Source organism: Morchella importuna (genome assembly GCF_003444635.1).
Source record: "Morchella importuna strain M04M26 chromosome Unknown Morimp01GS012, whole genome shotgun sequence".
Classification (NCBI taxonomy): domain Eukaryota; kingdom Fungi; phylum Ascomycota; class Pezizomycetes; order Pezizales; family Morchellaceae; genus Morchella; species Morchella importuna.
Window position 1 is genome coordinate 182,952 of NW_025763409.1, and position 20,990 is coordinate 203,941.

Sequence of the window (20,990 nt, forward strand, 5' to 3'; positions counted from 1 at the left end):
GGTGTTGACTGGTGAGGATCCGTTCACTTAATCCTAGAGCCTTGTATATACTCTACTGGCATGCGGTTGGTGGTTGGTGGGAGTGCGGCGGGTGATAGTTCATGAGCCGCTAATTGATCGTTGGCGCGGGATCACGTGGGGTCGTGATCCCTGGCCCTTTAGATTTGGGGGACCAATCGGTAGGCATTCTCAGGCTGTTGGCTCGCTACCAGGGGGTCTGGGTCTATTGCTCTTGATGCTCGAATTGAAGATCATAGTGGTGATGGTTTAAATCTCAAAACTAGCACATGTATATATTCCTCTACAACTCTCAGAGCTGGCGTTCTAGATCTACATGTATGTAATGCAGCCCATCCATCCGCCACCCAGGCAGACGCCGCAGCCACAAGGCAAAGACTGAGCCAAAGGATCCAATCAAGCGCACGTTACAAAATTAGACCATTCAACGGTCCCGGCGTTACACAGACCCTGACCAGCCGAGCGAGAATCCATGACGAGGGAAGAAGAGCCCCAAAACAAGCTTTTGGCAGTGGGGATTAGTAATATATGACGAGGATGGATGGGGTGTGTTGTGATGCAGGGTGCTTGGCAGCAACGGCGCGTCGATTGGTAGAGAGGAAAACGGGGGAGGAAGGGGGAAGGGGAAGAGGGAAGGGAAAGAGGGAAGAGGAAGAGAGGAAGAGTGGAGAGATAGAAGGTGAAGAGAGGAGAGAGAGAGAAGAGAAGAGAGAAGAGAGAGAAGAAAAGAGAGAGGAGAGCCCCACTGACACAAATATACGGATTGATACACACCTTAATACTCACATTAACACTCGTACTAAGAACCTCACCTCACTTCTCCCCCCTAACCCTGCATCTTCTTTCCGTGACACTTGTTTGTTTGAACAAGCCAGCTAACCAACCAACCACCCAGCCATCCACAGCCAAGCTCTCTTCTCTCTCTCTCTCTTCTCTCTCTCTCCCCTACACACATCACATTCCTTTTCATATCAACACACACACACACACACACACACACACAACATCTACACTCACTCCAACTGTCCAAGTCACCACAACACCCCCCCCCCCCCCCCCCAGTATAGAGTACACCACACACCTACCCACCACCACCCACCATGGACGAAGCCTACGCCTCCCCCTCCAGCGACGGCCACGCCACCCTCCCCTCCCCCACCGACAGCACCTTCGACCTCTCCCGTACGTCCCTGTCCCGTCCTGTCCCCAACCCCCTCTCTTCCAGCTAACCCACCCCCGTAGTTCTCCCCCCACCACGTAAACGCCGCAACCGTACCACCGAGCCCCACGTCCCAACCTCCTCCTTCATCAACCACGCCCCCACTTCGCACGACTCCTCCTCCTCCGACGGCGACGACGAGGGCGACGAGACATTCCTGCGCGCCACCGGCTCCCGGCCGTGGGACGGGTACCAGCGCATGCTCCCCTCGTCGCCGGAGGAGCTGCACAGTCAGAACCGAAATGGAAATAGCGGGCCGCCGCCGCCACGGAGGCTGCTGTTGAGGGAGAAGGAGGCGTTTGGCGCGCGCGCGGGCAATGGCAGGAGGGCATCGCCGCCGCCGAGATTGACGCTTGGGGGCATTGGCCCGGGAAGGAAAGACTCGAAAGAAGAGGAAGAGGCGGAGGGGAGTGGGGCTAAGGTTGCAGGTGAGGTGTCGCGTACGGGTGCGGTTGTAGATGAGAGTATTGTTCGACCTACTGCTACTGCTACTACACCAGCTAGTGCTCCTGCTACTGCTACTACTATGATTGAGGATGTTACAAGCACAGCCATCATCCCCGCTGGAAACACCCACGCTCAGAACCACGATGCGGAATCGCAGCCTCTGCCACCGTCAGATGCGAACGCAAACACAAACAGACGCAGCTTGGTGTCGCAGGGCCCGGGAATCGAGCCGCAGTATCCAATCGCCGGGGATATGTATGGGCGGCGAAAGGGGCCCGGGAATCAATCTACACCACCTCCGGTTGGTGGCGATGCTCCCAGGACAAGTTTAGAGGAAGCCGCCGCCACGACCGGGGGTGCAAACGGGAACGGGAATGGGAATGGGGGAAATGCGGGAAACAAGGCGCCTGGGTCGTCGAGATCTGGCACGCCGCTTGGGACTGCGCCGGGAGGAGGGGACGTGGATGCAGCTTCGGAACAGAAGCCGCAGGATGGTAATGGGCGGAATAAAGCTCCCGATTCTGACCCACAGAGGCCGCAGTCTACAACAAGTGATAATAGCAACGCGCGGAACAAAGCGCCAGAACATCGTACTTTTGCGAATAGACCACGCACACCCCCGATTGAAACCAAAGCCCACAACCACAACCACAACCACAACCCCCCTCCACCACCCCGCCGGTGAACCCCCAATCCCACCACCAGCACCCACAGGCCCTCCCATCCCCATCCCCATCCCATACCCACACCCCACCGCACGCACCGCACGCGCCCCCGACCCCCACACACCCGCCAATCCCAAACCCAAACCCACACGCAAGAACCCCGCCCTCGCACCTTCCCCCCTCATCCCGCACATCCCGCGCCGGCGGAGCGCATCACCGCAGAAGCGCCGCACTAACCACAACACAGAGCCGGAGCTTCCCGAGCACCCGCACTCGTCGCCAGAAGAGAGCTTTCTGGGGAAGACGCCGAGGTATCTGAATTGGCTGAATTCGTCCATGGATGAGGGGCACGCGGAGCCGGTGGGGCATTGGAGGAGGGTGGGGGGTGTGGTGGGGGCGGGGATGGGGGAGGAGAGTGGGTTTGTGGGGGGGGATGAGGATAGTGGTGATGATGATGGGGGGCGGAGGAGCTTTTTTGATGATGGTGATGATGATGGGGAGGGGGATGGGGAGGTGGGGGTGATGGAGGAGGAGCGGTTACCCATGGGTGGTGTGGAGGGCTATGGCGGTGCGGGTGATAAGCGGCGTGGTGGCAGGGGGGTGAATGGGAGCGGGGACGGGAACAGGAAGGGGAAAGAGAAAGAGGTGCAGAACACGGTTTATCACTCGCTTGGGGAGGAGACGACGGCTGGTGGCGACGACGGCGACGACGACGACGACACGGATAGTCGACTCCCACCACATCCACAACAACCACACACTACAACATCAGCATCATCACCAACGAAAGAAGTCGAGCCATCAAGAAAGAAGATGTCGCCGTTTGATCCCACGATGCCGCAGTTCTTCTCAGATCCGCCCATTGAGCTGCCATCGACTGAGTCGCCGGTCAAGGCTAACGTCAAGCCGAAGCCCCCTCCGCTCACTACCACCACTACCACCACCGCTGCAACTACCAACAACAACAACATCCCCAGCAGCAGCAGCCGCCCATCAATCGCCGAAATCCACAAAGTGCCACCCCCGCGCTCCACCACGCTCATTGGCAAAAAGTCGTTCAACGACCTCCTCCTCACCTCGCCCACGCCCAGCTCGCCCACCTCTCCCACGCACACACAGCCGCCATCCAGTTTTGAGCCCGAGACGGACAACCCGCCGGACTTTTCGAGCCTGGGCAGTGGGTTCTCGTTTGCGAGCATTCCGGCGCGGTATAAGCAGCAGGAGTTTACGCCGATTGGTGGGGGGAAGGTGATGGGGAGTTCGGTGGCGTCTGAGGAGACGGTTGGGGTTGGAAGGGAGGGGAAGGATAGAGAGGGGAGGGAGGATAGGGAGAGGGATAGGGGGAGGAGTAAGAGTGATCCTGTGGAGATCAAGGCGTGGATGGCGAGTAAGGGGCTGGTGGTGCCGATGCGTGTGGGGGAGACGAAGGAGGAGCAGGATCGTAGGAGCTTCTCGGAGGAGGAGGAGGAGGTGGGGAGGAGTGTGGAGTATAGGTATGTGTTTTTTCTTTCTCTTTTGATATGGGGTGTAGGTGTGGATGTGAGTGTGAGTGGGTGCTGATGATGATGGGTGGATAGTGAGGGCGAGAGCGAGAGTGAAGGTGCCCGTGGAAACCGCCATTGGTCTGCACTGCAGGACTTCCACCACAGCAGCAGCACCACCACCGCCGGCGGTGCAGCCTCCAAAGCGCCCGCCACACAAGACGACGACGACGACGCCAGAGCACACACGCCCGCGTCCATCAACGAGTCCAAAGACCTCATCAGCGAGCTCGAAGGCTCCAGCAAGACCCTCTGGGTGCGCATGGCACAGGCCGAGGCTGAAAACAACCACTTCCGCAAGCTGCTCGAGAGCAACAACATCAAGATCGACGACTCGTTCCACGACCTCAGCTCCAGCAACCTCGACATGCGGGCCCCGCCCCTCCCACCACCACTAGCAGACGACTCCTTCGACGCCTCCACCTCCGAGGACGTCGGCTCGCTGCGCCGCCGCGTCATGGAGCTCGAGGCCCTCCTCGAGATTGTCGCCCGCAAGGAGACGGAGCTGCGCGCCGAGAACGAGCGCAAGGATAACCTCGTCATGCACTGGCGCACGCAGTATAATGATGTGCAGAAGCTGGCGCTGCAGAATCGCCAGCGCGCGCTGGGGCTCGAGAGCCATGTCAAGACGCTGGAGCAGAAGGCGGAGAGCCACGGCCGTGAGATCAACAAGGTGGTGAGCAAGCTTAGTGAGCGTGGTGATGTTATTAAGGGGGTGCGCCAGAAGAGCTTGGGGCTTGAGGACCGGCTGGCGGCGACGGAGGGGCAGCTCCGCGATGCAAGGGAGGCGCTGGAGGAGAAGGAGCGCGCCGTCACGCAGTTGCGGGAGGCGCTGGAGCGCCGCCGCGCCTTCAGCGGCGAGGGCAGCGCGGAGAATCTGCAAGAGAAGCTGATTGAGCAGCAGCAGGCGCACGACGCCGACACGGCAAAGTTCAGCAACCTGCTCGAGGAGAAGGACGGGCTGGTGCGGCACCTGCAGGCTGAGCTGGACGAGATGGTGAACCTGATGCCCGTGGACCACGGCAGCTCGCGGCTCATTGACGAGGAGGAGGTTGAGGACTGGCTCGACGAGAAGTCGCGCGAGATCTCGCAGTACTACGACGACGGCCTCGACCAGATCATCACGGAGCTGCACGGCTCGGGCGAGCGCGAGGACTTTGAGGACGCGGTCGAGGAGGCCGAGATGAGTCTGCGCAAGGTTGCGGAGCAGGCGGGGCTGGATGAGCCGCTGGATAAGGCGACGCTTGCGGCGTTCGGGATCAGGCAGCTGAGGACGGAACATACGCTCGTGAAGCGCCTGCTGGCCGAGAGCGAGGCGAGGGTTAAAGACACAGCCGAGCAGCACGAGAAGATGCTCCGCCGCGCGACAGCAGACATGGCCGAGAAGCTGCGCGCCAGCGAGGAGCAGCGCGCCACCGCCGCGAAGGAGGCCGAGGCCGCCGCCGACCAGGTGCGCGAGAAGCTCGCGGAGGCAGAGCAGCAGCTGCGCGCGCTCGAGGCGGACAATGAGGCGCTGGAGGGGCGGGTGGGCGACAGCGAGGAGCGGGCAGCGGCGCTCGAGGAGGAGAAGGAGGCGCTGCGCGTGCTGGTCAACGATACGAAGCGGCTGTCTGATATGCTCAAGAGCCAAGGCGCCGAGGGGGAGCGGCGGCGCGCGGCGGCCGACGAGGAGATGGCGGCGCTGCGGAGACAGCTGGCGGAGGAGAAGAGCCATGTTGGCGTTGTCGAGACGGAGAGTATCGCGTTGCGGAAGCGGATTGCGGCGTGGGAGGAGGCGGCGGCGGCGGTGAGGGGGGAGAAGGAGGCGGTGGTGAGGGAGGCGAAGGAGCGACAGAGGGTGCTGGAGAGGGAGGGGGAGGTGCTGAGGAGGCAGCTGGACGGTGCGGCGAGGGCGCATGTTGCGGGGCGCGAGGCGGAGAGTGAGAGGCGGGTGGTCAGGGAGCTGCAGGAGCGCGTCAGGGCGCTGAATGAGACGCATGCTGCCTGCGCCGGCACGATCGCGGAGCTGGAGGCGCGGGTGACGCTGGGTGAGCAGACGGCACAGCGCATCGCGGCGGAGAAGGAGTTCTTGAAGGGGGAGCTGGAGGTTGCGGTGGAGGAGACGAAGGCGGCGAGGGGACGGTTTGCGCAGTTGCTACATGACACGGCGGAGAAGGAGACGAGGCGCTTTACGTTCACCACCGGTGGCGGCAGTGGCGGTGGTGATGGTGGTAGCGGTGAGGAGGACCCCGAGGCTTGTCGGCGCGCGCTGCACATCATCGTCACAGAGCTCGAGCGGTGCGCGCTGCCGGCGCATATTGATCTTCCCCGCTGCGACGAGCAGCAGATCGTTGTTGCCGAGGGCGTTCAGGACCCCGAGCTAGTGCGTGTGATTATTGGCGGGCTGCGGTTGCGCGCGCGGGTTATTTTAGAGCTGGATGAGCGCGGGCGGCGGTACAAGGGGGCGGCGAAGAAGCATTTGAGGGATGCGGAGCGGAGGAAGGGGAGGGTGGAGGAGCTGGTGGCGGAGGTGAGGGAGCTTGGGGTGAGGTTGAAGGCGGAGAGGAGGGCGTATGATGAGAAGATGGGGCAGATGATTTTGGCGCTGCGGAAGGGGGAGTAGTGGGCGGTTCAGGGGGGGGGGGGAGGGGGGTTTCTTTTGTGCGTTATGAATTAGCTGGGGGTGGTTATGGTATTCGTATCTGTATCTGTATCATGGTTCGTTTCGTTTTTATGTGCTTATGCTTATGAAAGGGTTGGTTTGGGCTGGGTCGGAGTATTGGGTTTTGTATCTTTTTTTTTTTTTTTTTTTTTTACTTGGCTTTTCTACTTTTTCTACTTTTTTTTTTTTACCTGTTCTTACCTTTTCTACCTTTTCTACCCCCTTTTAGTACCCCCTACCCCTTTTTCTTTCCCTTTCTTCTTCTTCTTGCTGCATTGTCGCTCTCGATCGACCATGATGGCTTCATTGAAGTTTAAGTACTTAGTATTACGTAGCTAGCTAGTGGGTGTCTATTTTTTACATGTAACTACTTTACATATTCCATTCTTTTTATTCCTTTTAGCTCTTTTTTTTTTTGTAGCAGTAGCAGTACTAAGTAGATTAGAGATAAAATCGAGCAGGGTGCGGTTGTGCGGTTCATATAGATGGGTGGGCGGCGAGTGAGAGTTTGTGATTGTGATTGGTGGGTATGTCGCGTTTAATCTAGGTTCAAGTACTACTCGCTTTACCATCATGTCCTTATATATATAATCCGTGCCCATACCGTAACTACATGGTACTTAGTACTTACATGTAGCAAGTTGGTCCGCTGGGAGGAAGGGTGTTACCATCCACCCCTAGATATGTAGCTAGTAGCTGAGGTTTTTTATATCTTTTTTTTTTTTTTTTTTTTTTCTTCTTCGGAAAAGGTCTAGATCTTAGATAACACACATGTAGTTTTTCGGCCAGGGATGTGCTTTATAGTAACACACGGTGCAAAAAATGACACAGTTAACATCTATGTACCGTACAGTACTTGGCCTCGACCACGCCGAGGACACAGATACATGCATACACACCACAGTGTGGCCCACGAACCAGGCGCATTGAGGCCGGCGAGGAAGACGGGCCGGGGCGTATCGAGTTAGCTGTGTAATTTATTTCACTACGAAAGGAAAGAAAGAAAAGAAAAAGAAAAAAAGAGCAAAGTAACAAAAGGTACTGTAACGACTTATTGCTGATTGAGCGTTACTACCCCCACCCCTGGTTCGAACCCAGGACCTTGCGGTGTGTCCTGGGTAAACACTCGGTGTCTAACCCGACGAGCAGTCTATTATCCACGAGACCACTCGCCCATGGTGGATGCTGCGCCAGAAGTGATATTTGAGCTAGCTTGGCAATGTGCCAAGATGAGGTAGAACCACTAGCTCTTTGTTTCTGCGTTTTGGATTATGGCGAACTGCTGGTGTCTTGTTGTGTCATGTACCATGTTTTATTGCAGAGCACGTCCACTTACTGGAAATTGTGTCGCTTTAAACCGTTTTCGATAGTTACTTCTAATATCAATAAGTCTCTTTGTAGATGACCTAAATTGCAAGTTTACGAAGGGCGGCCCATTAGACGATTGTGTAATAGCAAAAAATACTCTTGGTCTGCCACATGTTGTTAGCACGGTCTTGGGCGTGCGTTGGAGATGAAAATGTCCCTTTTTGCGTCGAAATTCGTCAAGAAACAAAATCAAACCGGTTTCAGGACGGCCCCGGTAAGACGAAAAATACTTCTTTATACAGAAAACTATGTATGTGTGCAGTACATATCTTGAAAGACTTGATGCTAGATGAGCTCACGATGTGGTTCTCGCCAGTGTTGTGAATTATGCTCACGATATATCACTCGATCGCTCGATGGGGTTTAGACTTTCTTGGAAGCGCTAGTGGCAGTTTTAAGGTTTTACGCGGGAAGGCCAGACAATCCCTCCTCCCGAGAACATAAATCGGTTCATTTGCAAGTAGCCGTCTTCCTAGACTCATTCCCACCCCTCTTCTGACACATGTGCTGGCGGATAGATGAAGAAGCAGTACGTTTGCACCGCCGGGAGGATAACCAGGCCCACTTCGACTCCCGAGTAGTGGTTTCATCTGCTAACCGTTCTAAAGTTAGGCCTCCCATTGATTCCTCTAAAACATGTCGTCCTGGTTTCAAGAAATGTTTAAAACTATCTTTTAGTGTGTCTCTACCATGGGGTAGCCGGTGAAGATGTAGGTGTTGTGGTAATGCGCCCACGCCTCAGCACAACGTTACGTCAAGGCATGTGCATGTATATGGATATTGACAAATACAGGTACTATGTAGCTATGACAAATACAGATAGCTAGAGCAAATACAGGTAGCTAGAGCAAATTGCAACAATGCATAGAGTTGTGGGCACGTTTATGTAAATTGGTTTCTCTCTCGTCCCTCTCCCATCATCTTTCATCCCTCATGTACATTCTGCAGCTAACCCGGCACTTGTTGAAAAACAGATGAGCGCTGGAGCCACGAACATGATAGAGTCAGCTTTTCTACCTAGATTGGCCTCCATTTCTGGTGCCTTCCGCATTGGGGCCACGGATATGATAAAGTCCTTTTTCCCATTTACTTTGCAATTTGCCTCTCAACTCTACATACCGCTTTATTGAGAGACGCTTTGGCCGTGGCCTCTATTTCTGACGACTTCGGCCATAATTATTCTATTTGATTATGTTGATCACCAAAGTCTGAAATTCCAGAACAGAGAATTATTCATCCCATCCTATAATGGACCGGATCAATACGTACCTCAATCTTTGCTCGTAGTCAATATATGTGCCTCACATTCTACTATTTTGGATGATGATCAAGGCGGTGAGTTCCATTCACATGAAATTCTGATTACTCGCTATATTTTAGATTACTGAAAATTATTGATGGGATACTAGGTACAAACGATCAACATCAAGGCTGTCTAGGTCACTGAGTTACCTTTGACTTTTATATGAATCACAGTCCCGGTAGAGAACCTAGCCAAGTCACATAACATTACCCAGACACTACAGTGGCTTGGAGATTATATCCATATATTAATGGGCTTATAATGCAATCGATTACCGCTTGCTATCAGTTGAAAAAGCACAATGCATTATAACAGATACTGGCGCCACCACATCTCCCAAGATATAAAGGGTCCGGAACCATCTCAACTACCATCTCATATTAATTCCACGTACTCTACTCTAATCACGCCTCGAAAACGCATTACCGATGGTACACTAATCCTAAAGAACTTCAAAGATGAGAATTTCTTTTTATGCGCGGGTCCCGAGCCAGCGGAGCACTATAGTGGAGGGTTAACGAATATGCGCATGAAAATCTACCCCAACTTTGGTAAATCGAATACAGGCAATATGCGTTGCTTATAATACTTTGTGTCCCAAATGGATGGTCATCTACTTAGGTATTTATCTACTCATATATATATACGGACTGGGTCCGATTATATGTATATGATAGGGGCAATTGCGAAAGCAAGAAGCCAGTATATAGCACAATTTATAGATATATATATGTGTCCAAAAGCAGCAATCGGGTTCCCGGGCCGTGTGGATAAAGTCCAGGGAATACCGGGGGTCGGGCAGCCAAGCCTTTCTTTCAATACGTACGCCTTCGGCATAATCATCTACGATAAACTGCATGAGCGGTTGGAGAGAAGCAGCCAAATCCGCGAAGACTTCTTCATCCATTTCTTTTCTCACTTTGATGACAAACCACATACCAGCAGTTGGAGCAGAAATTTATTGTGAATTCCACATATAACCTGATTCGTAAGCCTCCTATAATAATAAACTGGGATTCTGAGCCGTGCCATGGCAACCAGGAGCGGAAGTACCCACCCGTACGGTCAAGCTTTATTGACACTCGGAGAAAAAACTCTAAACGTTGATATATTTGTAGATCTTAATATGAAACTGGCTATGATCGACCTGGCTAATGTTCAATAAATCTGGACACGGGGGTCTATCTACCATTTCATTAGTACAGCGTTGCTGGCGAATCCTAGAGCGCTGGGCATGTCCTAGATCGTTGGGCTACTATAGATACAGGTACAAGACTGTATAGGTACATCGGGACGCTCTTAGGATCTTCCGAAGCGAGATAGAGGTATATTTCCTTATGGCATCTTACTATCCGTCTCCGAAATCGCCGGAAACGTTTTTGTCCGCGTCTCGGACTCTTGCATCACTGATATTAGAGTTTCCCGGAATATTTCAATAAACATCTGAAAGTTGCAGCTGTCTCAAAACTAGCTTACAACTGATCATGGTAGTGAAAAGTCAGGGGTACGTATACAGCAACAGTCGCTCCCGAAAAGATGAAAGCTGAAACTGAGCTGATGCAGGTTCCCATGTTGCTGTGTCGACTTTCTACCGCTCCAAATACAATTGATGCCAGATATGCTGCAGGAATAGAACCACTATAATATCATGCAATTGCTTGCTGAGCTATATCTATTTGGTTTGCGTTTCAGCGGGCCTATTTACCGGTGAGAAAAGTTTCATCTACGTCACGGATTATCACTCGTCTGATACCCAGCGCTAACTAAATATAATGATCGCAACCAATAGTACTTTGGGTGCTATTGCCTGGGATAAAACTGATTTCGGACGCCCTCGAACACAAGATATATATATCGAGGTAATATATAGTATATACGTACACCCAGGTATCCCTTCGGCCGACCTACCGTCGCGTACGTACACCTATCCCTTTCTTTACAGATCTGCATCGCATGCCGTTTTATAACCCCAACTCCCCGAAATAAACTAACCGTCTCAACCAAGGTCCGAGTGATCTCTCATGACCTCACTGTTTCAAGTCCTTCGCGTTAATAGGCTCACCAGGGATTACCCTTGTGACAACCTTTACCTAATAAGCATGAGGCCACTGGAACTTACTCATGTAGAAGCTTATTTCCCGCCTCCCCCGCATGATAGGACCGCAATAATTTGCTCTGCCTCAAGAATTCCGGGCATTCATCCCCCTCCGCCAACCCCAATGCATGAGGTAAGACCACGGGGCGACGGCCATTGGATAAAGACAAGAGAAAAAAAATTAAAGGTTTCTTCGGAATTCGGAAACTCAAATGAGGCTCGGTAGGCACAAATTCCCACTTCCGAAAACTTCACTGCAAGACGCGCGTTTGTCGCTTATATATAGCACTGAATAGAGTAGGAGCAGGTAGGGGTTGGCAATATACTCTACTATTCTGTCCATCTCCTGAGAAAAATTGTGTGATTCTCGAAGCGAGATAAAAAGTGCAATTTGTAGTACGGTACCTGTACCTGAACCTGCACTGGTGGTGTATTATCATACATACATCAGTCGGCATACATCCGGTGAAGCCCTAAGGTCACCACTATCAGCATCGCTGGCAATGACTGGTAAGGCAAACCGATTGCCTAGCTAGCCAGCTACTTGCATATTGCTTGTGCAAAAAAAGAAAGGTTCTGGGTGTGTGACTCTGACATTCTTACCTATCTTCGTTCCCGATTAGGGTATCTAAATAACCTACATGATGCGGAATGGTGATAGATAATCACGAACGAGCCAATACTAACTGTAGATTTAGCTAAGCTATTTATGCCCTTTTAAAACTGTCAACTTTGGCATACAGATAGGTCGATGCATTGCTTACTTTTACGTATACGCCTAACTCGGTATGCAGACTAGCTGGACCAGGTGGGTAACTATTTGTACAACATGTAGGTCCAATTCCGAAATCGTCTGATGTTATTTTACCTTTCGCTTATCATTGGGTTGCGCGATACACAAAGCAAGCCTTCGTGCGGCTGTAAATTCCAACATATCCTTGATCGTCTACTAACTACATACCCAGCTGCTCTAGCTCTCTCTCTCTCTCTTCCTCTTTTTCTATCTGCGAACAAAATATGGGGGGTGGGGGAGCTAAAAGAGGAATTTGCTAGGGTATATATGGATGGGTATGATGCGTTGCGATCAACCAGTGTATGATCGCTGCAGGTAGCAGCCAATTGGTTCTCGCAAAACTTATTGGTCTAGGATGCCCTGGGGGCTGAACAGGGAATCCTTCGCCCAGAAACTCGATTGTTTTCAAAGATTACAGCCGCGATTTCCACTAGTGGCCCTTGCTATCCATTCGGGAAGCCTGGGCTAAACTTGGAAAGAAAAAGAAAGGTATACGAGCTTCACCGCTTCCTTTCTCTCTTCTCTATTTTCTAGCTTTGTCAAGTGTATTATGTACTCTACATACATGGAAAGCAGCAACAATCCCAGAAGAGTAAGCACAAGACTCACTAGGGAATATCAATACCTACGTTAGTTACATCGTTTATCGGGACAGACCTGAGAATTGACGTCAAAGTCGCCTCACCAGCTTTTGCCGGCGCGGTCAACTGATAGGCTTTTTTAACTATTCTTACAAGCACAAAAGGTGCATTTGGAAGTCGATATACGGCGCACCAAAACGAACATCCTGGTTGACAGGCTGAAAACATACTCTATCCATATCTGTGAAGGGGTGAATGGGTGAGGGGGGGGGGGGGGGGGAATCTGAGACCTTTTTTACTTGAAAAGATAAACTCTTATTTGTTGGTTGACCGCAACATGGGCGTACAGTTTCTAGATTAAGCATTGAAAGTAGGCCCGATCGCGCTATGCAGCTAGCCCGCCTGCCTTTCTCGATAAAAGGCCATGCTCTTCAGCGTAATTGAAAGAAACTGTAAATCGAAAGCTGAAAAAGAAATAGAAACGTGTACAACGCTTAGACCCGTAAATCAGATGAACAGTACAGCACAGGACAGAATAGGCTCGCGACCAGTGGACATTTGTTTTTTGATGCTAAACTTAGAAAGCGTACTAAGGTAAAATTCCTGCTTGCCTTACCAGTTGGCTCTGGACTTGAGCTTTTCATTCTGGATGACTCTGCAAAAACAAAGATTTATTAGTAAAATCTTTGACTATATAGGCTCGTTTTGTATCTTTTTCTACAGGGGGAAATCTCACTCGATCCAGTAGTTGTCGGGGTCCAGAATGAAAGCTACTGATTTCATCCGGCCGTCGGTCAACCGCTTCTTCCAGTTGACATTGAGGTCCTCGAATCGGGCACAAGAGGCGTCAAGGTCATCAACAGAAATGCAAAGATGCTTCAAGCAGAGGGTGACATGTCAGTCAATCCAATACCAGTCACAAGTAAAAACGAAAGAGTTCATAACACAAAATCCCTACCCCAAAGCCCTGAGGCTGATCGTTTCCATTGTGGTACTTGAAGTTCGCATCGTTCTCCGTGCCATAGTTCCAGGTCAATTCCACCAAACCTTCCATCGACGCCAAGGGATTTCCCTCACCGGTGTGGTGGCCCTCCAGGTACCCTGGTTGGCGGTATCCAAGGAAGTAAAGGTTGAACTTGGCCTCCGGCCTTTCCATGGTACGGAGGAGACTCATTCCCAGCACGGAGCGGTAGAACTGCAGCGACTTCTCGGGGTCCTTCACGCGAATCATGGTGTGGTTGAAGCGGTAGGATTGGAGGTCGGTCGTTGTTGCGTCTGCGCGGCTTCCTTCCTGGGCGATCAATTCGACCTTTTAGTTTCGCCGTTAGTTCCGGTTGTCTGAGACCGACGCATGTCTCACCGAGGGCGGTCGGGTTCGAATTCTGTTTCAGAAGGAAAGAAGAAAAGAAAAAAGCTTACCCAGTAGCCGTCGGGGTCGAGAGCAAAGGCAATGTTCTTTTGGCGGCCGTCGGCGAGCTTCTTTTGGAAGCTGACGCCGTTTGACTCGAGGCGTGCACAGGCGTGTTCAATGTTGTCGACCGAAAACGCACTAAATTGTCCCATCATCAGCCCTGCATGATCGTGATCCTCCCCTCCCCTTCCATCCCCCCACCACCACGTCGGGATTGATCGACTTTACTCGGGATGATCCTACATATGACCAAAGCGTGTTACACCATCCCTAGCGTCAGCTGAGCGTTCGATCCGTGACGAGGGAGGAGGGGGGGGGGGGGGGATATATCTCTGTGTGGTTCCGCGTTCCCGTTGTTCACCTTGTACTCTGGATCATTCTCTGTTCCATCTACACTCGATTCGCAAGTCAAGATATCAGCTAACCACAAATCTGGCACCGGTCTGGCGAAAAGAGGGGGGGGGGGGGGAGGGGAAGATCCCACAGTTATGGGTAAGCTCCAGCAGCCCCTCCCGGTCCGTCCACTCCTTCCCGTGGCTCACAGCCTGCGGAGTGTCAAAGGCCAGGAAGTACAGCGAGAACTTTGCCTCCTCAAAGTCCAGCCTGGACGGATCCTCAGATCAAATATCAGCAGGGGGTTGCACACATCAATTGCGACATATCATCCATCTGAGACAAGCGGGTGGGTGGGGTGGCACTGACTTCCTGATCAAGCTCATGCCGAAGTTGTCCTCATAAAACTTGACTTTATGGTTTCCAAATCATCACATTAGATTCGGCCTTCTAATACTACTACCACTACTTCTGTCGCTCATGATCAAGGAAGAAAACTAGGTAGATATGTAACATACCACTCTTGCTGGGGTCCTTGACCCTCAACCTGGATGGAAGTGGTCAGCAAGGCGTCTCCCTGAGTGTATGAGGTATGAGGTATGGGGTGGTATGGAGCGAGCACACATACATGGTGTGGTTCATCCTGTAGCTGGATGTGTTGGTGGTGTAGGTGGCCATAGTACGAGTGGATATTCCTCTGAACCTAAGCAACGGCGACAGCAGCGATCTCAGCGTGGATGCTCGACCAGAAGAGGAATATGCCCACATTGAGCGAAAACACCTACAAAAAACCGAACCTTTTGAAAATGTAAATAGTAGAGGTTGTAGTTAGATGTTGTCAAGCGGTTTTGAGTTGCAATGGGGCTTGGGAGTTTTCCTTTTTTACAAATCCAAACGAACGAACCAGAATGCGGGGTTAAGAAACCAGAAAGGGCGGAAATAACCCTATTTGGTGTGATGTCATGGCTTCTCATAAGCTGCTGGCTGCTGGTTCTGCAAACGTTTATCCGATGGTGGTTGCTAAGAACTTTCCAGTTAGGCTAGCCTAGTGCCTGCCTAAAATTGACTTGCCAAAACGCCGAGTGGCTAGATTGCTGCTGTTAATAGCCGAGAAAGGGAATGCTGCCTCGCACGAGCCTCACTGCGGCTTCAAACCTATCCTATCAAGTCTCTACCAGGGCCCCCACCACCCCTGCCACTGGTAATGATCAGTAATCCATTTATTACCGACTTCACCTCTACCTAGTAGGTAGCTACATAATAGCTACTCTACCGGATAATTGATACGCAGAGATTGAAAGAAGATTCGCAACAAAACTAGCCCGTAGCATTATTTATTATAAACAAGAAATTTAAAACAAAAACCAAACAAATACAAAACAAGAAGTCCTATGATATATATCATCACATCCCCCCAACCACCTCTTATCCATCCACACACACACCCAATAGACACATAGAATTCCAAAATAGTAAAAGAACAGGCCCTCCGAGGAAGAGTAGTAGAGTAGAGTCAGACAGTAAGTAAACAAGCAAAGAAAAAAAAAGCCATATAAGACAGAGATGAGACAAGGGAGAGACTGCTACATGACAGAATACCCGATCCAGCATTAACAATCCGAGGGGTAAAAGGGCGGGGGGATAGAATCAAAAACAAGTCAAGTCCAAAGAAAGAAGGGAAAAAATGGTTCAATATGTAGAAAGAAAGGGGAAAAGGAGATCTCCTCTCTTAGAACATCATCTTCCTGAGGCCAGAATCATCCTTTGGAGGATCGATGCCCGAGGCGTCGTAAGTGTTCCAGTTTGTGCAGGTGTCGTGCCATGTGTTATCGATCGTGATATTCGCCAAAATGTCGGCCGAGCGCTCGACAAACTGGAGCGCGAAGCCGCCAGAGACGTGCCATGCCTGTTTGTTGATCTTGTTAGCTTTCCGGTCTTACTCTTTGTGATGATGGCTGGGAAGGAAGGAATGGAATGAACTTACAATGTGGCAATGCATGAGCCAGATGCCCGGGTTGTCAGTCTCAAAGGCGATAATCAGATGCCCTGAAGCTGGGAGCATCGCAACATCACGGCGCATGGGGTTGGCCCAGTTTACAGGCGTGCTCGTCTCGTTGAAAGCGCCGGTGCCCTGGGCGAGAATGTAGAAGTCATGTCCGTGCAAATGGATCGGATGTGTGATACCCAGGGTCGTCTCGATGACCAGATAGTACATTTGGTTAGCCGTGGGAAGGTCCAGAACGTGGTAGTCGGTGGGGTAGCTTTCGCCATCGAGCAGCTTGAGCAACGTGGGAGAGGCCCAGTCGATATCGGCACTGATGCCGTTGAGCGTCCATTTGAAGACGGTGGTGATCGCGATGCTAACTTCAACGTCCTGCGCAGTGGAAAGGTCGCTCTCGGTAACGGGCTTTGCGACAACGGGGACGAGGCTCTCGAGCGGCTCGTCGAGGCAGCTGTCTGTCATTGTGCCGGCGGAGGTGGTGGGGTCACCAGACGTTGTTGCGGTGCTGTAGCGCACAATTCCCTTGACGTCGAGAGCCATTGTGTTTGCGGCACTGCAGGTGGTTTGAATTGTAGCGCGGAACCAGTAGTTATCAGCAGGGGCGTTGGCCTCGATAATTACATCGTAACGCTGGCCGATACCAATGCTGAGGAAGTCCGTTGTGAAGGGAGTGATGGGGACAAAGTCAGCCGCAACGACTGTCAAGCTGTGGCCATCGAGCGAGACACGGAAGTGGGTATCGGTCGAAGTGTTGATGAGACGGAGCTTGTACTTCTTGCCGTACTCAAAGGCGGGGAACTCAAAGCGCTTTCCGCCGCCGACGCAGGCGGTGTCAGTGCTGCCGGTACAGTCAAAAACATTTGTCCCGTTGATGAGACCGTTCTGGGCAGCTGGGGGACCGCTGGTCTGCGCGACGTGCCATTCAGAGAAAGCTGTGGCGTGGTACCAGTCAGTGAGCGTCACGGGACCGAGGTCCACATCGTAGTTGGCGGAGGTGGGCCCATTAATAACGATGGCGCCGGCGACACCCTCAGCGTACTGAAGGGAGAAGTGAGAGTGATACCAGGAGGTACCGTACTGAGTAGCGGTCCATTCGTAGGTGAAGCTATCGGTGGGGGCAATTGGGCCTGGGGAGTGTTAGATGTTGAACCATTGTATTATTGTGCAGACTTGGGTGTGGAGTGTGGTGGGAAAGAGAAGAGAGAGTGAGACGGAAGGGAAACTTACATTGAGTGATACCATTCACACCGTCCTGCTCGGTGGTCCAGAGCTGTCTCAGACCGTGCCAGTGGATGCTGGTGCCGTTGAACTCCATGTTGTTTTTGACATGGATGCGGACCGTATCACCCCAATCTAGAAGCAACCAATCACCTTAATCAGTACTACAAACTAATAATAATACTCATAAAGCTTCCCATAACAGGGGAAACATATCATGCAGAGCAACACATACCAGCAACAATCGTTGGCCCGGGATACGAGCCATTAAACGTCAACATCAAGCGATCATATCCATCCGGCGCAAATGTCGAATTCTCGACTGACAACCAGTACTGCCATGCACATATCTCATTAGCTTTATGCTACCTGCAAATATGCAAAGGGGAGCCAAATGTCCACACACCTCGCGCACAACGCCAGTGTTGGGCCACTCATTGTACCAGTCGGTATTGATATCGTAGTCTTTCAACCAGGCACCTCTATCGCTGGGGGTGTTGAGATTGGGACCATTGCCATTGCCATAGCCGCCATTGCCGGAGGTTTGGTTCTTGCCAACTGTACCTGTAGCCCTCTTGAGCAGTCCCACAGCTGCTGCGGGACTGTAATTGCTCGTCGGGTAAGCCAAAGCCCCCGTGGCCAGTAGCGCAAGGTGCGCGAGCGCGTTGAGGGAGTTCATGTTTTTGGTGGTGCAAAGAAACCAACTACTGTCCGGTCGAAGATTGAAAAGCTAGAAATGAATCTGATACCGGAGAAGAGGGAATGAAGGTGAAGCTGCTGCTGATGGTGGAATAAAAAAAAAAGTAACGGACCTGCGGTTGGGGTTTATATATCTTTCTCGTCAGACCTTCGAGTCTAATCTAAGACATATACATGCACACCTCTCTCTCGTACCTACCTGCCTACTCTCACCCCCCCCCCCCACCCGGTACTACAATGCCTCATGGCAAACGTTCGATACTACTTTCCCTTCCCCTTCCTCCCGTACGCAACGTGACAACACCCCCCCCCCCCCCCCTGACCGGGCAGATCTAGCATGACATGCACTAGGCCATGCGGCAGTTCCTGCACTGCACTTTCCCGTCCAGCTAGTAGCTAGCACTCGGACCTAGAGTCCCCGAGCTATGTACATAGCAGTAGTTCTTTCTCATCTCGAGCGTACCCTGGGAAAAAGATATTTTGAGTACTTCTCATTGAGTTTTTTTTTCTTTTTTCATTTACAAAGTCTCACTCACTTGAAGCTGGCTACGATATACGTACCCCCTCGACCATTATATTATCCATGAAATTAAAACTACAAAAATATCATCACAAGATCCACTATGTACGCAGCCATTGACCAGCCGCAGGAGGTTGCTCATTCTCACTGAATAGTAACTGCTCTGAAGTAAATAATTACGTAGTCTAGTAATAGTAATACACCAGGAATCCGGAATCCGCAAAACCGTAACTAACCCTAATTACTTCGCCTCTGCGAGCTGCTGAAACTATCAGACCAATCTACATCACTCCCACTAACACATCAAAATTAAGCCTTGTGACACCCCCGGCGCCCGCGAGCCTTACTCACTCACCCACTTGGCACCCATGGCCAGTACAGCCCATCTTTTCTTTTTCTTACCAGCTAGCAGCCAGAATTAAACCTTTTTCGTCCATTCGTCCAATCACTAAAAACACCTGTCACTGGAATGGATGGAATGCTGCTATGTAATGCAATGCAATGTAATGCAAATACTGCATGAGCCGCAATCACCACCCATCACTCGCCCCTCCCAATACTTCCCCCCATGCCACACCACATCCCGGCAGATCCCAAGATAGCAGAATACAGAACCTGCATGGTCGGATCGGAACCTGAGCGCGGGGTGGATCACAGATTGCGCCAGGGGGGGTCCCGAGCGGGGTGGTGTGAATTAGCCGTGGGTAGCTCTGTGATTGGTGACCCTGACCCAGATGGACTGGGGGAGGGGGCTAGATTAGTGACTTGACCCAGTTGAACTGGGGGGGATTAGTTATGTGTGAGTGTGAGTAGGTACATGAGAGTACCAGATTCGCTTAAGCTGTCGTACCCCCGCGCTCGCTCATTCACTCACTCGCACACGACCTCGGATCCATCCCAGCTTCTAGAGCGTGTGGTCGTGTCGGCAGAGTGGTACATGATGGCCAGAAAGCCCTAAACTCCGCCGCCGAGCTAAGATGTACCGGGGGTTATGGGTTAGTCTCAAGAACCCGTTTTGATAGGTTGATTGTCGTGATTGGCTGACACCGGCCAAGAAGAGCACCGCCACTGCCACGTCAATTGGTGAAGCCGTGAAGCTATTCACACCCCCTTGACACCCGTTCGACCTCCTTTGGCACCCGTTCGACCTCCCTGGACACCCGTTCGACCCTTTCAAGGCCCATTCGACCTCCCTAGACACCCATTTGACCTCCCTGGACACCCGTTCGACCTCCCTAGACACCCGTTCGACCTCCCTGGACACCCGTTCCACCCTTTCAAGGCCCATTCGACCTCCCTAGACACCCGTTCGACCTCCCTAGACACCCGTTCGACCTCCCTGGACACCCGTTCGACCTCCCTGGACACCCGTTCCACCCTTTCAAGGCCCATTCGACCTCCCTAGACACCCGTTCGACCTCCCTAGACACCCGTTCAAGCTCCTTCAAGGCCGTTCGACCTCCATTGACACCTGCTGGAGCACCATTGAAGCTCATTCGACCCCTTTGACGCGCTTTCGACCTTTGAAGCCAGCTGTTAGCGTAAGCTATGAAGCAAAAGGGAACAAGAAGAGATCACTTTGGTGATCGAACCCGGAACAGGGAGACCACTAGAGATGAACGGGTAAAGATAATCGCTCTGAGGGAGTCAGGGATGACCTGGAAAGAAATAGGTCGTCAGGTAGAGATAGACTATCGTACCTGTCAAGGTATCTTTAGGAGTGCACGGGTAGGTTCAAATTCTCGTATCCACTGGCAAGCTGCCCGCCACCGGCACTAGCAGTATGCTGATAATAGTACTACTACGAGCAGGCAAATGGAACACCTAGCAATATAAGGAGACAAGGGAGGCCGCCTGTTTTCAATGCAGAAGAAAAGGAGAGGCTACGGGAGTTTATAACAAGAGATAAAAGGACAAGAAGACTGCCATTTCTGTCTATTATCGAGGAAATGGGTTATGCATGTTCTGTCAGAACACTACGAAATACTTTGGCGTCCATGGGTTATCATAAAAGACTTCCCCGTAAGAAGTGGGGAATCCGGCCACAAAATCTAATCAAGCGGGTGGAGTGGTGTCAGGCTAGACTACACTGGACCTATGATGACTGGTTTCGTACTGTCTGGACAGATGAATCTA

The 20,990-nt window shown here is 51.9% G+C and overlaps 3 protein-coding genes across 3 annotated transcripts; 1 reads left to right on the plus strand and 2 right to left on the minus strand.

Annotated features, from left to right (window-relative positions):
* Positions 1-1,118: 1,118 nt before the first annotated feature.
* On the plus strand, positions 1,119-6,492 carry LAJ45_04735 (uncharacterized protein; the record flags this gene model as incomplete). Its single annotated transcript, XM_046114312.1, has 4 exons — positions 1,119-1,200; positions 1,261-2,235; positions 2,291-3,842; positions 3,927-6,492. 4 exons carry the CDS (start codon positions 1,119-1,121, stop codon positions 6,490-6,492), a joined length of 5,175 nt encoding a protein of 1,724 aa, XP_045972338.1.
* A 6,791-nt stretch (positions 6,493-13,283) lies between these two features.
* Positions 13,284-15,183, minus strand: LAJ45_04736 (uncharacterized protein; the record flags this gene model as incomplete). The annotated part of the gene is made up of 10 exons (XM_046114313.1): positions 13,284-13,326; positions 13,408-13,547; positions 13,630-13,980; positions 14,091-14,220; positions 14,326-14,338; positions 14,413-14,472; positions 14,567-14,685; positions 14,785-14,827; positions 14,934-14,962; positions 15,044-15,183. 10 exons carry the CDS (start codon positions 15,181-15,183, stop codon positions 13,284-13,286), a joined length of 1,068 nt encoding a protein of 355 aa, XP_045972339.1.
* Positions 15,184-16,144: 961 nt separating this feature from the next.
* Positions 16,145-18,314, minus strand: LAJ45_04737 (uncharacterized protein; the record flags this gene model as incomplete). The annotated part of the gene is made up of 5 exons (XM_046114314.1): positions 16,145-16,321; positions 16,400-17,544; positions 17,645-17,770; positions 17,871-17,970; positions 18,042-18,314. 5 exons carry the CDS (start codon positions 18,312-18,314, stop codon positions 16,145-16,147), a joined length of 1,821 nt encoding a protein of 606 aa, XP_045972340.1.
* Between the last annotated feature and the right edge of the window lie 2,676 nt (positions 18,315-20,990).